Below are 16753 nucleotides of genomic sequence, written 5' to 3'. Positions count from 1 at the left end.
TTGGGTATTTTGGTTACTTTCTTGTTCCTGTCAGTTGAATCTTTCTGGTTTTCATTCCTTTATACCTTTTGAATTTTAGTTTTCACAGAATCCCAGCATGGTGGGATTGGAAGAGACCTCTGGAGGTCATCCAGTCCAAGCATCCTGCTAAACCAGGGTCACCCATGGCAGCTTGCTGCGGATCACAATATCCATGTTGGTTTGGAATCTCTCCAGAGAAGGAGACTCCACAACCTCTCTGGGAAGCCTGCTCCAGGGTTCCAGCAAAGAATTTTCTCCTCCTGTTCAATTGGAACCTCCTGGGTTCCAGTTTGTGCCTCTTGTCCCTTGTCCTGTCATTGGGCACCAGTGATGCAAGTCTGGCCCCATCTTCTTGCCCTCCACCATTTAGCTATTGATGGCATTGAGAAGATCTCCAATTGTTGAAATTACCCAAGTATGTGAAGTGGGGGCTGCATAAGACCACACAGAGGTGATTCTCCTGTTCCAGTACTCAAGTCTGGTGTGTAGGTTTATCAAGTGAAATATGGGTGGTGGAAAAAAAAAAATCATTGAGGTCAGCAGAAACTCTTGTACAGTAAATGTGGTGTAGTCTGCAGCCTGTTCAGATGCATGTCTGTTGTGCTTCCTGCTAGGAGGTATTTTTCCAAAACATCAGAAGGAAATGGGAAAGGACGAGACTGCTTTTTATAGAAACAAGGAATTGCTAGTAAGATAAAAAGGTTTCACGTTTGCTTTTCCTAACCAGATGGTTTCACCTTGTTTTGAGTATATAGTCAAAAATAGTATTTAACTTCAAGATAGGAATTAATTTCCAGCCGTGTCACTATAATCTGCTGGAAGTGAAAGAAGTCAGGGTTGCAAAGATGAGGAGGGGACTGGAACATCTCTTATGAGGAGAGACTGAGAGAATTGGGACTTTTTAGTCTGGAAAAAAGTCTTGATACCAGAAGTAAATTAGACTTTTTAAAGTCACACCAATACAAGCAGGCTCTGATTCAGTGCCTTGATCAGATTATGAACACTCAAAGAAATGTTAACTTCTGTGGTGAAGGTACAGTTGAAATGAGCGGGGTGACTGCTGCTGTGTGACCTGTGTGGGTGCAGCAGGGTTTCTGCTGGTGAGTGACATTGTTTAGAGGATATGTATGACTTTTTTTTTTTTTTTTTTTTTTAAACTTAAAGTCTGTTTCCTGGAAGGAAGCTGTGGCCTCCAGCTCATTGTAATAACGTAGTTCTGAGACTTGCAGCAGTGGTTCTCCGAAACGTCCGCGGCCGTTTTCTCAAGAAGGCTTTAACTGCTCTGAGCTGATGTTTGCTCCTTCCTCATGAGCTTCATTCGGCTCCATCGCCTGTCGGTGATATGGAAGAACTGGATGTTTAACCAGGAACCTGAACATGTCTTTCAGGTGGAGAACTCCAAAGACAACGAGGAAAACATCTTGCAAAGAGAAGTGCCTCTCAGGCAGTCCCGACGGAGGTTTAGGAAGATCAACCAGAGGGGCGAGCGTCAGACCATCACCGACAATGTGGATTCCAGCAGTTACATCTCGGTGAGTCTGCTCTGCCTGGGGCCAGCTCCTTGGCATCCTGGCATCTGGGTAGCTGCCTGGCATGTTAGTTTACTGAGAAGAGCTGGTGAGATGAAATAGTTCATGTTTGTGCTTTGGAGAACACTCTTTCCCTTGCTGAGGAGCAGTGGAGTGCTTTGTATTGGGACACTCTAGGTGGAAGGGGGAGATTTAGGTTAGAAAAGAGGATTTTTTTTTTCTTTGGTTTAGAGGTTCTCAGTTGAATACTATAAATGAATCTTAACGTGTTGGCTGGAGAGAGAAACGGTCATTCTTGGGGTTTGGTGGGGTTTTTTGGTAGCTTTTGGTGAGGGTTTTGGTGGCTCTTTAGTGGATTTTGTTGGATTTTGGTGTGGGGATTTTTGTGGATTTTTTTGATGGGATTTTCAGTGGATATTGGTGGGGTTTTTTGTGGATTTTTCGTGGATTTTGTTGGGGATTTTGGTGGATACTTTGGGTAGATCTTGGTGCGTATTTTGCTTGGTTTACCTAGAGTTCTTTTGGTAAAATGTAAGAATTGGTAGGGCTGGTTGTTTTGTTTTTTTTTTTGTGTTTTTTTTTTTTTTTTTTGTTGGTTTTTTTTTGGTTTTTTTTTTTTTGTTGGTTTTTTGTCCTTAACATCGTAAGTAAGGTTTGGAGTCAATCACAAATGCAATTCAGCAAAGTATTGACACTCTTGTGTTTGGTTTATCTACTTAAAAATAATAGACTGGTAATTGAGGCATCAAAAAGAGTAACAGTGACTAGTGCTAAGGCACGTAGAGCTGTGGTTTCGAGGCCACAATGCTTTTATGAAGGCTGCATTTTACCATTATTTTTCACCTACAGACTTCCTGCCTGGTAGCAGGATATCCATCTGATCTAGACAAATTATTTCATTGAAAATAATTGCTTTGGAAATTGAAGGTTAAAAACCAATGCAAACTTTGAAATACATAAACCTTGAGTAGTCTGCACAGAAAAGGAAACAACAAAATCTGTTTCCCCCCCTGCCCTTTTGTTTTCTTGTGCTGCTTTTCATTTCCACTAAAGGTACAAAGCTGCCTTTAGCTGGTACGCTTTAAAATATCTGTGTAGTTAGCTATAAATGAAAAGATTTCCTCCTTTTCAGAATAAACTACTGTTTTTCTTTCTGCTTATTGGCGGCCATTGGGTTGCAGGTGGTGATTTTAGACTCTTCACAACATTAACCTGTCTGTGAGCAGAGATTATTTCAGCATTTCTCTTGTAAGAAGAGCCCCTGTTGCTGTGACAGGAAGAGAAAACGCTGCTTGAAGTTTTAACGTCCTCCGCCACCTCATTTCGAGAACTGTCGGATGGGCTGGGTTTTATCATTAGGATGTCGTTGAATTAGTTACTGATGAAATGAGATGTTGGATGCTTGTGCTCTGGGCAGTCGTGCAGAAGGCTTTATTGGAAATTAAATTCCTATCTGTGCATGACAAAAATCTGTCTCTTTCTCTTTGCCGTTTGAAAATGAATGAGCAGGAAGAAAATAATTGTCAGACTTTATTGCTAGGAGGAAGAGAAGCTGGTGCTCGCTGTGCAGCTTGCCTGGAAGGGCATGAAGATGGACTCAGCACCTTTGGTCTAAGAAAGACCAAGTTTTACAGCTTCTTGAGGAGTTTCAGAGGTTACCAGTTAGTGTTGGAAGGAGCCAGTGTGATGCACTTACAAGGATGTAATCAGTCAAGAAGCGATGTGCTCACTATGATTTTTCTTCATGCTGCTTTACTTCTTTGTCACCCATGACACACAGCCCATGTGTATCTCTGCACCTAGAGCTTCTTGTTGCAAACCTGTTGGTTTCCTCAGATTTACAAATATATCTGTGCTTTCATGGAATCACAGAATGCCAGCTTGGAAGGGACCCTAAGGATCATCTGGTCCAACTTTTCTAGGTGAAGTGGGATGGCCCAGCACCTTGTCAAGCTGAGTCTCAAAACTGCCCAGTGTAAGGGAATCCACTGCTTCCTTTGGGAGATGATTCCAATGCCTGACTGTTCTCAGGGTAAATCTTGCTCAGTATTTGATGGGAAATGATACAAACTTCATCACTAAACAGCACATTGCTAAATCTGCCTTTATGGCAGTTAATTAGGAATAGATAAAAAGAGTCTTGTTAACGCTGCTAGGTGTTTCCTGGATGAGTGAGTGCTAAGTGGCAAGGAGTAAACAACCACCTCTCCGACAAAAAATCTGCAAGCTGTTGGGTTTTCAGCAGCCTGAATTGAAATACCAATCCTGGCTTTGGAAGACTGTGAGATCCTAATTGGGAAGTGTCATCCTCCCAGTACTTGGTGTAGCAGAAAGCAATTTGTAACTCAACATATGACTAAGAAATCAAAACACAATAAGCAGCTGCCTGTTTGACAAGTAAATAAAAATTGGGCGCTGATATTTTCCTGGATTTCCATCATAATCTGGTAAAAGAATGAATTTTTCTGAGGTATGGTTTGTTTTGTGCATAGGTTTAACTCTTACATGGATGAGTCTGATCATGCATGGCTGTTGGGCTTGAACCACAGACTTTATGGTATAACCCTTCATGGGCAGAATAAGGAGGAATTCAATTTCTATTTGACAAGAACTTGCAAGAACCTTGCTGCCGGAGTAGGAAACTGTTTACAAACTTGCTGGCAGATTTCCTCTCTGGCAAAAACCAAAGGAATAAGTTGTATTTCACTCTCCAGCCTGTTGCTGAATGCTCACTGACAGATGCTGAATGTAGCCTGATGGACCTTTTGTTAGCCCTGCGTGCTCAAGGAGGGCTCAGTGCTTCCCAGCCAGTCTTTGGGGACTTCAGGCTCCAGTGGTAGGGTATTGGAGTACTCAACATGGCACTGTTTCAAACTTCCAATCTCTCAGACAGGTAGTTTTCTGCTTTCTGAAGAAAACCAGCTGTTGAAATCGAGTATTGCTTTATCCCAGCTCAGATTTTTTTTTTCCTTTCACGATTAAATAGAAAATTTCTTGTGTTTGCTTTTAAGGGGAATTATCAGTGCAATCTCCATTAACTCCTTAAAATGTAAACCTCTGAGTATTAAATAGACTGTGATTAGTATTTATGATTAAGGTTAATATTTGGTTTTTTATAAAACATTACCCATGAGCTTCCATCTACTTCTCACACGGAGCTGTTTGCTTTGTTACTGCTGCAACTCATTCTGTAGAGATCCCTGTGATGGGCCAAGATCCATGTGCCATGTTAAATGATAGTTGCCATCTCTGAAGCTCATCTTTTCTTTTATGCCTTTTACTAAACTAAAGGAGTCCTAGTACTTAATTTAAGCCTATATCTTCAGGACAGTAGAGATTCAAATTATGGTGGGTACACTAATTTATTTTATTTTCCTGCCTTGAATGAAAAGATGTTAAAAATGAATTCTCTGCTTGCTTTCCCTGATGAAGAAGTTATCATTGAAACTCCTTTACTATATTTTTGTGGTTCATAGAGCAAAGTTGTTTCACAAGCACTGCTCTCCTGCAGTATAAATATCCAGAGATGGGAAGGAAAAGTGGTGGATGCTTATTTTTCCACTCTTTTTTCATTCTGCCTTTTTTTTTTTTTGTCCCCTCCTTAGACATTAAGGGTTGGAAAAGACTTTCAAGATCATCAAATCCAACCATCAACTTAATACCACCATGGCCCAGAGTCCCTTGTCCATACATTTCTTAAACACCTCCAGGGATGGTGACTCCACCACCTCCCTGGGCAGCCTGTTCCAACTCTTTCAGTAGAAAAATTGTTTTTGATATCCAACCTAAACCTCCCCTGGAGCAACTTGGGGCGATTTCTTCTTGTCCTATGGCTTGTTACTAGGAAGAAGAGACCAATCCCCACCTGGCTCCAACCTTCTTGCATGGAGTTGTAGAGAGCAATGAGGTCTCCCCTAAGCCTCCTCTTCTCCAGACTGAACATCCCCAGTTCCTTCAGCTGCTCCTCCCCAGCACTGTTCTCCAAACCCTTTATTGGCTTTGTTGTCCATCTCTGGACCTTTCTAACTTCATGGCTTAGATGCCATTGGTGTGCCATTGGTGTTAATTGTACCTGCTCTTCCTTCAGGTCTGATTTGTTGGTGTGAGTGTGGATCTCTTTGCAGATAAGCACTGCACATATTGCTGTCTGTAGCGCAGATAAGAATCCAGACAGGAACCAGTCTTGCAGTGAGGTATTGTCACGACTGAGATAAAAAGTAGTCTAGTTCTCAGCCCAATAAGTAATGCAACTGTAGTTCTTAATTACAGAAGAAATTAGTAGACAGAAATTCTTTCCAGGGAGGATGGTGAGACACTGGAACAGGTTGCCCAGGGAGGTTTGTGGATGCCCTCTCCCTGGAGGTGTTCACGACCAGGTTGGATGAGGGCTTGAGCAACCTGGGCTGGTGAAAAGTGTCCCTGCTCATGGCAGGAGGTTTGGAACCAGATGATCTTGAAGGTCCTTTCCAACTCAAACCACTCTATGAATCTTTGTTTGACTGTGTCCCAAACTTTTATGACTATCCATCAGGTGCTTGCAGCCTGACACCAGATGATTGTTTAATGTGGATGCTTTTAGGGAATAAAAAAGAAGGAAAAAAAAAAAAGGTAAATCTGGTGCTTTTATCAAAGTTAATTTGTCTTTTCATCTTGGATCAAAATCAGAAGTAAACCGTTCAAATATTTATCTTCACAGTAAAATCACAGAATCAGAGAGTCACAGAATGTTAGGGGTTGGAAGGGTCCTCTAGAAGTCGAGTCCAACCCTCCTGCCAAGGTAGCTAGGGCAGGCTGCACAGGAACTCATCCAGGGGGGGTTTGAAAGTCTCCACAACCTCTTTGGGCAGCCTGCTCCAGTGCTCTGTCATCCTCACCATAAAGAAATGTCTCCTTCTGTTGAGGTGGAACCTTCTGTGTTCTAGCTTGTACCTGTTGTTCCTTACCCTATCACTGAGCACCACCACAAAGAGCCTGGCACCTTCATCTTGACACCCACCCCTCAGGTATTTATAGACATTGATAAGAAGATTTCTATTTGCATTTCTTGCAGTGATGAAACCCACACTAGGTTGAACGATCTATTACCAATGTCCACACAGCCCTCAAGCCTGTAAACAAAAGTGTTGGGTTTTTTTTTCATTTATATAAGATGGATTTTTTTTTTTCCACTAATTCGTTATCTATGTACATTTTTGATTGTTCTTTCCATGTTTTTTCTTTTTTTGACTTGAAGAATGTTTCTGCTTCAGAAAATAGCCCATGTATGATGTAATGCATATTTCTTGTATGTTGCCCTGGAGTTGTGACAACCTTTTGAATTCTTTCAATTGTTGGTTCATTGTAGAACAGGATAAAGAAACCAGTAGCAAACTTTTAGTGGTAATCCCCTTTCTCAGAGATGCAAATGTACTTTTTTTTAAACACTTGTAAGAGGATGAGGAGCTTTAAAAGATTTATTATAATATTAGGTTTTATGGACAGTATCTTAATACTTGCATCATGTAAAAAAAATTTCCTGGAGCCTTGTAGGAGCATTTATCTTCAGAGAAGTCTGTCACTGAAGACTGCTTGAGTGGCAAGTTTCTTGTTCTTTGATCATTACTTAATGTAATCCTGTCAGAGGCTGGAGTTAGCACGGGGTAGCTCATGACTGTAGGATACTAAGTCCCATTTCAATATACTGGATCAAACCCATTAGGTTCTTTACCATCACTAATCCTTTCCCTTTTCAATCCTATAAAACACCATGGGTCTCTTAAGCTATTTTTGACTACCAGGTAAACTTGCTGAAGTGTTACCTTTTATTGATCTAAAAGAACTTAAGAGTGACTTCCAGCATGCCTCCAGGTGTCTTTTGTTAAACCTGGATGCAGCACCAGCTGGCATCTGTCTGTTTATATAACAAATTTATATATTTTTCCTCTATGTTTATTTATCTGACTCTGATTCTGTTTGGAATATTGGTAAATTCTAAAGGAGGCTGTGGCTGATCTGCAGGTGGTTTAAGTCACTTGGTCTTGCTGATTCTCTTTGCAGCTTGTTGCTTTTTAATGTGTTTATGTCCACACTTCCTCTTTTTGACACCTTTAAAAACTGCTTGACAGAATGGTTAGCTTTGTTAGCTAATGGATCAGAAGAAGTTTTGGTTCTTGCTGTAGTCCATGAGTCTTGCTGTGTGCGTGGTGGGTACAGAGTTCATGTTGTCAATAACTTTCTGGAGGTGCTGTGTGATGCAAAGAGAGAATGCAAGTTTCCCTCTTCCTTACACTGTTTTTACAACAAAAGGATTTTCTCTGTTATCTCCACCTCAGATTTTGCGTGGCTTAGGTCAGTTCCCACCTCACAAGTTGTGTTGCTCAAGAGCAGCAGTGTGTGCAGGAACCTTCTGGGCAGGATAGGACTTCTATAAAAACCTGTGTGTGCAGTCACTTGTTTGCAGCTCTGTTGAACTGCTGCCATTTCAAGTGTTTTTCCACTGTGAACAAAAAGAAGCTGCACCTGCAAAACGTTCACTTCCTGAGCAGACGACTTGCAGGGTTGTTGTTGTTGTGGCTGGCACCCAAAGACGAGCCTGCTGGGGTGCACGTAGGGGTAGCCACAGCACCCACCCGTGGGGGAGATGTGGGGAGGCACAAGGCTGGAGCCTCTGGCTTTCTGGAAATGAAAAGTACTGTCAGACTCCTCTTTGGGGATGAATCTTAGAATCACAGATCATTCAGGTTGGAAAAGAACTTTAAGATCACTCAGTCCAGCCATTCTCTAACTCTGCCAAGGCTAGTGCTAAACCGTGTCCCTCAGCACCACATCTCTGCCTCTTTGAAACATCTCCAGGGATGAGAATTCAACCACCTCCCCGGGCAGCCTATTCCAGTGTTTAAGAAGTGAAGAAGTTTCTTCTAATGTCCAACCTGACCCTGACCTGGTACAATCTAAGGCTGTTTCTTCTTGTCCTATCACTTCTAACTGGGGAGAAAAGACCAACCCCCACCTGGCTTCAACCTCCTTTTGGAGAGTTGTAGAGAGCAGTTTTAGTCTCTCCTTAACCTCCTTTGCTCCTGAAAGCTGAACAATGCCAGGTCCCTTAGCTGCTCTTCACCAGACTTGTCCATCAGACCCTTCACCAGCTTTATTGCCCTTCTCTGGAGCTACTTCAGCACCTCAATGCCCTTCTTGGAGTGAGGGGCCCAAAACTGAATCCGAGATTTGAGATGTGGCCTCACTGGTGCCAAGTACAGGGGTGTGATCATGTCCCTACATGGTCCTGGCCACACTCTTGCTGATGCAAGCCAGGATGCTGCAGGCCTCCTTGGCCACCTGCTGCTGGCTCATCTTCAGCCCACTATCAACGAGCCAGCTGAAGATGACGTTGCTGTTGAGCATCTGTGTTGCAGAATGATGTCAGAGATGTCTGCTTCCTGGCTCAGTGTTGCTTCACTGGTGGAGCTGGGAACAACCTCACTGCCATCCATCACAGGAAGCCATGCTCAGCATCTGGAGCTCACTCTGCTCTACCCAGACAGGTGCCCTCGGGCACGTCCCTTTGTGTTTTGAAGTGAGGGGGAGCAGTGCCAAATGCATGCTTGCTCATAATTTATTTTACATATTGATTTTTGTTTGCTCATTTTGTCAGCAGTGCTGCTGCTCTCAAGGACTCCTTGAAAGTCTGTTGCTGGTGATGGTGGTCATTAACAGAACACCAATCCTCAGGGTGCTGCACATTAAAAAGCTTCCAAGGAATTTCTATAGACCGCTGGTGCTTCCCAAGCTGATTGATTGAGCATCTGTAGTTTCCAAAGAGTAATCACTTGGGTAGGCTGTGCACAAAATAAGAAAATACTGCATATAGTGCCTGTTGGATAAAATTGGCTGTTTTTGACTGAAAATTTTACACTAACAACCTATGCAAGCTGTAAGCCCCAGTAAATCCCAATGTACAGATAATGGAAGTGGTTGTAGTTGTTCAAAACTTGCATTCAGGAGTTTCCCTGAAGATTTTACACACCTGACATGAGCAGTTACTGCAGAAACTGTGAATTACAGAAATCACATCTGCAGCTGCTGAACAGCATTTACAAGTGATGCACAAATGGAACTGCCCCAAACTGAAACTAGGGAGGATTTATTTTAAGTGAGCACCTGTGTTTAGTCAGATCTGGCTCAACTCTGGACTGGTTAGCCTGGAGAAGAGCAGCCTGAAAGGGCATCTTCAAAATGCTCAGCAAGTGCTAGAGGGAGGAGGGCAAGATGATAGAGCTAGACTCTTGTCAGTGGTGCCTAACAACAGGCATAAACTGGGACTCAGGAGGTTCCATCAGAACAGGAGGAGAAACTTCTTTACTATGGGGGTGTTGGAGCCCTGAAGCAGGCTGGCCGGAGAGGTTGTGGAGTCTCCTTCTCTAGAGAGATTCCAAACCCAGCTGGCCATTGTGATCCTGGGCAAGGTGCTGTGGGTGCCCTGCTTTGGCAGCAGGGTTGGACTGGATGATCTCCTTAGGACCCTTCAAACTCCCACTGTGCTGGGATTCTGTGAAACCTGGCTGCTGGCAGTAACATGCAGCCCTTATCATTGCCTGTGGAAAGCCTTTGGTGGTGAGCAATGGCAGCACGTTGGGCTGTGGGATGGACGGACAGAGATCTTCCTGCTCTGCCAGTTTTGGTCCTGGAGCAAGATTCTGAGTTGTTCTTGGGAGCTACATTGTGAGGCTGCTTGCCCATCTTTCTTCAGGGCTTCATCTTTCACCTTTATACAGCTGAAGCAGCAGCTAATTTTTGCCACGCGGACACACACATATTCTGCCAACTGCTTTAAAGAAATTTTTTGGTCTTTTTTTTTTTTTCCCTACTAGTTCTCAAAGTAATTCTCTGATTTTCTGTTCTTGGATCAGAGGGTTTTTTCAAAGCTTTCTGTATCTTGAGTAAGAGGAGCACTCAGTTGTACAGCTACTCCTTCCCCAGGTGTTTGGTGAAAGGTGGCCTGAGGATGGGTGCCATGACCCCACTCTGGTCCTCACAGCAGGTTGGTGTCCCCCCGCCCCTTGCTCAGCAGAATTCCACTTGTCTGGGGGATAATTCAAGAAATAAACGTGTGCATACTTCTACACTTATTTCCTGCTTGCAGTTCAAACACCTCAGTGTTTCTACAAGTGAGCACTTTCACCAGGAGATCTGAAAGTGTTTGGAAGGAGATCCTGAGCACAGTCCTTTGCAGGGACATGTCTCCATTCTGTAAGCTGGGACTGAACTAGAGAGTTGCTCAGACCCTGACCTAAGCTGGTGCTGCCAGTGCTGGGCACGAACTTGAACATAAGAAGTTGCATCTAAACATGAGGAAGAACTTCCCTAAGGGTGGCAGACCACTGGAACAGGCTGCCCAGAGAGGTGGTGGAGTCTCCATCTCTGGGAACATTCAAAACCCACCTGGATGTGTTCCTGTGTGACCGTCTTCAGGTGACCCTGCCCTGGCAGGGGGTTTGGATGGGGTGATCTCCAAAGGTCCCTTCCAACCCCTGTTATACTGTGATGTCCTGTGGTGCCTGTTGTTGCTTCATTGCAGCTTGTGGCAGAATAACCTTTCAGAAATTCGAGATATTTTGCAGATGAACATGCAGAAGCAGCAAAAATTCAGATCATTAATTATGTACCCTCCCCACAATAATCAGTTTTCTGTTCCTTCTTCCTCACCTCATAGACAAATTTACACAATGATGGAAATTAACTCAGTTCCTTGGAAGATGCCTGTAAAAATATTTTATGTTTAGAGAGTTAATCTCCATTTTGATGGACCCTAAGGGGTTGGGTGGCAGTTCCAAAGTCATTAATTGTTTATAAGCAGCCTCTTATGCAAACTAGATGGAGAATGATGTGGAAGAGTTGTGCTCACTGCTCCTGACGGTACTGTGGCACTCGGGTGGTTCACAGTAAACAGAGATTGCGGTCTTTTGGGGGACTTTTAAACCCAGACTGTTTGACTTCCAGTTCTTTGTCAGAGCCTTCTAACACAATTGTTTCAGGCTTTTGAAGTGGCATCTTGAATGGCTCCTTGTAGAAAACCAGCAGGGTAGTAGCCAGCAAGCTGGTTGCCTGCATGCAGGGAGATGGTAGCGTGCATGGAGCTGTGCTTTATTTCCTCTCTTCCATCTGCGCTGTTTGTGTTCAATATGCTCTTCCAAAGGCTAGCAGCCTGCTTGTGTTCTCGTTTGTAGGCTGCTCAACCTTTCACTTAGGCTTAGTTTTATCATTCCTCAAGGAGAAGCAGTTGTGTGGAGGGTCATTTTGTGGTTTAGCCTGAAGGGTTACAAGTTTTGAGTCGGAGTTGAATGTCATATAACACTGAAGGACTTTAAGGGCTGTTGTCTTCAGCTTTGTATCCAAGTTAAGATGGTTCCCTAATTTAGAGCGTAGAAATTTGCATCAACCCAGTGGAAGCCTTCTGGGGTCGAGTGAGGGACTGAGAATATCCTGAGGAATTTTCAGTTAAAAGCACCATCAGAAAATGTCAGTGCATAATGCAAGCATTTGGATGCCCTGTTTTCCTGGAGAAACTTGGCATGAAACCCACTGTCTGTGTGAGAGAGTAGCTAGGAGAGCATCTCTGGGTTTGGCATAGAGCTGATCGTTATCTAATGACATTTAACAGCATTTGTAATTTTACATTTGATATGTGGAAATTTTCTTAATAGGGATCTATTTGACAGATGAAATACTTGAAGTAGGTGATTCAACAAAGTCTCTGGCTAAGTGGGACCATCACTGGAGCTTAATTCCTTGTTGATACTCACTTTGTTCTTGCCAGGGTGGCCAAAAGAACAGGCCAGTGGTTGTGCCCCTGTACTGGGTGCTGGTGAGGTCACACCTTGAATACTGGGTTCAGTTTTGGACCCCTCACTCCAAGAAGGACATCGAGGGGCTGGAGCGTATCCAGAGAAAGGCAACAAAGCTGGTGAAGGGTCTGGAGAATATGGCTTGTGAGAAGCACCTGAGGGAACTGGAGGTGTTTAGTCTGGAGAAACAGAGGCTGAGTCAAGACCTCATTGCTCTCTACAAATTCCTGCAAGGAAGTTGGAGTGAAGTGGGGGTTGGTCCCTTCTCCTTAGCATCAGGTAATAGAACAAGAGGAAATGGCCTGAAATCCTGCCAGGGGAAGTTTGGGTTGGAGATTAGGAACAGTTCCTTTCCTGCAAGAGTGGTCTGGCATTGGAACGGGCTGCCCAGGGAGGTGGTGGAGGTGGAGGTCCCTAGAGGTGTTCAAGAAATGTGTGGCCATGGCAGCTGGGGACATAGTTTAGTGGCCATGGTGGTGTTAGGTCTGGATGGTTGGACTGGATGATCTTAGAGGTATTTTCCATTGAAAATGATTCTGTGATTCTAAGTCAAAGTTGATTTTTGACGCTGAATATTGAAATTTTGTGCTCTTACACAATTAATTTTTTGCTGGAGGTAGTGTAGACACAAAGTAGGTGCCTGTATTGTCTTTCTGGTTTTGTTTCCTGTAAAGTTTGGTTAACAGTTGTAGTTTGTCAATGTGGAGTGTGTGTGGCATCTGGCTTTATCTGTTCACACCAGTTTCTCAGATTGGGTGACAGTAACTGGGCTTTGCTGCTCTTTTGCTCTCAGTGAAGGCAGTGACCCTACATGATGCTTGGGAAATATTTTGAAGAGCATGCTCATCTTTCCAGTTTTCAAGGCAATAAGAGCTGGATCAATCCAGAAACTGAGGAAGCTTGGAAATTGCATGGAAATGTTTCATCATCAATGCTGTGAAAGGCCTTTTCCAAGCATGGTTCAATGGTTCTGTGATCTGCAGGGGGAAGCCCAGCAGAGCTGCTCAAGGCTATGTGCTGGGCTTCTCCAGCATGGCAAACACGGGGATCCGTGTATTGTGCAGTGGTCACCCTGCTGGCAAACCCCTTGGAAGCAATTCTGTGGGTGACTTACCCACCTTTTATCCCCATGGTCATGCTGTCACCAAGCTCAGGGTATGCTATGCCTGGCTGGTCCCAACCTCTGTCCAGGGACAGCTGAGATGGGTGTTACACCTGAGCCTAGGCAAGTCTGTAGGTGGACTGCCCATAGTGGCTCCAGACACTGGTCTGCTCTGGGAGAATGCCATGAGATGACACAACTGAGATGAGACTTGTGTCACATCCACTCTTGGAGCTGGCTGCCCTGACCACTGGTAAAGGAGAGCTGACTGTTCAAAATCACCCTTGCTTCGAGAGACATTTTGGTATTTGGGAGAAGAGTCAGGTCCCTCCTCTCTTGCTGCTTCCAGTTTAGAGTTAATCTTCAAGCAAAATGACAGAAGAAATATTGGAAGTGGCATTTTAATGATTTTTAACCTCATCTGTGGAGTTAATGCAGTATTCTCAAGGTCATCCTTGTGAGAGGTGTGCTGGTACCTTATGTTCTAAACAGTCAATCTGTTTGGTTTAACTTGAGGTAGCTTCTCTAAACCAGAGAGAAGCTCCTGGCTTTCACACCAACTTTTAAGGGGTGAAAATGAATATGTACAGCGGTGAGGTCTGCAGTTTCCAATCACGAGGCTCCAGCTGGCTTCTGAGGTGGGTGACTGCTGAGGAAATTACGGCCAGGTCTGTGTTAGGTTTGGGCTGTGATTTCACTTCTGAGATTAGATGAAGGTAATGTTTTAGTGAGCAAAATTCTGAGTGTGTTTGGGAAATTTTTGCTGTGGGATGTTACAAGTTTTTGTCCTTTCAGTACCTCTAGGTGGATTCAGTGCCACAAACTGTACCCTTCTGAGGTTGGTGTCTATTCCTCCTCCTCAGCAGGGATTTTTGGGTTGCAGACCTTCCCAAACTCCCCCACCTCTTGCTGAAATGAGATGTCAGGAAGGAAGGGAGGAGCATTATATGAATCATCTCGCTTCAAACTGTAGAAATGAACTTTTTTGAGTCTGGAGCAGAGGGGGCTTCCCCTTCCCCCCGTGCTGGTGTTGTCCCTGTTTGCGATGCTGATCATGCTGCTGCCTGATGCTGCAGAGAGCCTGTGCACCAACATACAGAGATCTGCAGGAGAGAGAGCTGTCATTTAGAAACATATTTAAGGGAGGATTATAAACCAGCTAAATCTGAATGGCTGCAAATAGGAGGTGACCTTTCCCTGCTTAACACAACAGCTGAAGAAAGATGGTCAGGGTAGCACAAAAGCGATGGAGAAATTGAATCCACGGTGCCTTTTTATTGTTCCTCCTGTATTGCTGGTGCTATATTTAGAAGCTTACATCACTTCAGGGATGATGACAGTCTCTGCCCTCCCTCTCCCTCCCTCTCCTCCCCTTAGGATGGATCATGTTTTCATACTACTTATGAGTCCTATAGATCTTTGGGTAGGGTTTTTCTGCATCCTGTTAGGAAGTGCTGCCATGGGAAGCGATGTGCGTGAGTTTGCAATGGCACCACATAATGTCACCCTGAAGGGGACTGGGAGCTCAGGGTGCTCCCTTCCCTGCTTCTGCTTCCTGAAAGGGTCAGGAACAGGGCTGTATTTTTCTCCCTTTTCTCCTTTAAGCAGGAATTCCTGAGAAGCCCTAATGAGGGGCTCTCCTTGTCATTAAAATACAATGATTAGTTTATGATGCTGATGTGAAATGGTGAGGAGAAGCCTTTGCCAGTGGCACTGAGGAAGCAATGCCAGCATAGCAGGGTCTGCATCCAGCTCGTGCTGCAGCTGGCTCTGCTTCCACCACCCCACGCTCCCCATCATCTGCCTCTCCAAAAGGATGGGGAGTGCTCAGATGGATTGAGATCACCTCTTGAGGCAGGTGCCCTTAATGCTAAAATATTTCTGCGTTCTGCTGCCGTGTTTGGCAATTCCTGCTCGCCAAACTGTATCAAAATGAATTATTTTAGCCTGAAACAGCTTTGCCCGAGCGTGTGCGCTGACAGATTGCTTCCCAAGCAGCTGGGCTCCTTCCCCAGCCCCCACCGTTGGCTTCCAGTCAGGATGCTGTGCTCAAAATGGGGGGAAGCAAAGGAAGGTACCTGCTCGTAGCTGAGCTCTGCCGCAGGGGACAGCGTGGCAGGGCACAGCGTGGCAGCGGTCGCCTGGCTCTGAGGACAAAAGGACAGAAGTCTTCGAGCCCAACCCTCAGAGCCAGGTTCCTCTCTGCCTTTTCAGACAGTGCCATGATGGCTTTGAGAGCAGGGCTCGTCCTCCCTGCCGGCTCTGCACAATGAGCTTTTTCTTTCTGTGATTGATCAGGGAAAAGTGTAGTGACAGGGACCTTCTGCTGTCAGCCACACAACTTCCATTTGTGGTGGCCTTAAATAAGGGAAGACTCCAATCCTGTCTAACTGAACGTGTGTTTAAATTATGAAAGGCCTCACTATCCTTTTAAAAACATCCCATTTTTCAGTGGCTGGCTCTTGTTAGACAATTAGAAGGTGCAGATTTATTTAACAGTCAGGAGGATTGAGGCAGTGTTGGTGGGGGGGGGGAGTGGATAAAGGGAACAATGCATAAAAATGTCTGGAGTGGTATTTCCAGCGTGGGAAGAAATCAGCATTAAGAAACAAAGACCACCTTTAATTCAGAGATTGAAGACTATAAAGGGATTCTTTTTTTCCTTAAAATTCTCTGAAAATTTGCAATCTGCCTTAAAATGAGTCCAGTGACTGACCGTGATGCTGCCTGCTGCTACAGTTCTCCACCAGTATTTTCATCATGATCACTATGGAGCAGCCTTTATATCAGGTTGTTTGTTTATTATTTTTTCCCCATCCCTGAGTTGCTCTGATTTTGAGATTTATCATCAAACAGGCAATTTATCAAAACTTACAGCCTTGTGCTGCAGGGAACCGGAGCTGCAGAAATGCAGCATTATAAAGAACCACCCCCCAAACAAAATGAAAAAGAGTAGAGGGAGGGAGGAGGGGGGGATGCCCCAAAAGCTGGGGTGTGGAAGTAGGTCAGGTTTCCCCCCCCCTGCTCCAGGGCTGTGCAGAGCTGGCTGCATCCCCCCCTCCTCCCGGGACCACCGCCACGCTCATTGGCAGGATGGCCAGAGCGATGATGTCATCTTCACTTAAAGGCAAAACTAGAAGGAAATAGAATTTGGTTCCCATTATTGAAGTGGTGTTTACAGGAGTTGTGAAATAATGGCATCCATGCCAAAATCCTGAGCGGGTTTGGATCTCCTGCACAATGCAGTGGGGTGAAAAGGCAACTGGGAGATGAATATCTGC

General features: G+C 44.5%; 1 protein-coding gene across 1 annotated transcript in view; it reads left to right on the top strand.

Annotated features, from left to right (window-relative positions):
• RAPGEF6 (Rap guanine nucleotide exchange factor 6) overlaps positions 1 to 16753 on the top strand; it is a 141129-nt gene that overhangs the window by 54036 nt on the left and 70340 nt on the right. The window contains exon 6 of the mRNA XM_054389175.1: positions 1410 to 1553. Coding sequence (XP_054245150.1) covers positions 1410 to 1553 — 144 coding nt within the window. The remainder of the gene's footprint in view (positions 1 to 1409; positions 1554 to 16753) is intronic.

Source organism: Indicator indicator, chromosome 18, assembly GCF_027791375.1.
Source record: "Indicator indicator isolate 239-I01 chromosome 18, UM_Iind_1.1, whole genome shotgun sequence".
In the NCBI taxonomy this organism is placed as follows: Eukaryota; Metazoa; Chordata; class Aves; order Piciformes; family Indicatoridae; genus Indicator; species Indicator indicator.
Note: the sequence above shows the minus strand (reverse complement) of the source record. Positions and strands in the feature narration are given on the sequence as shown.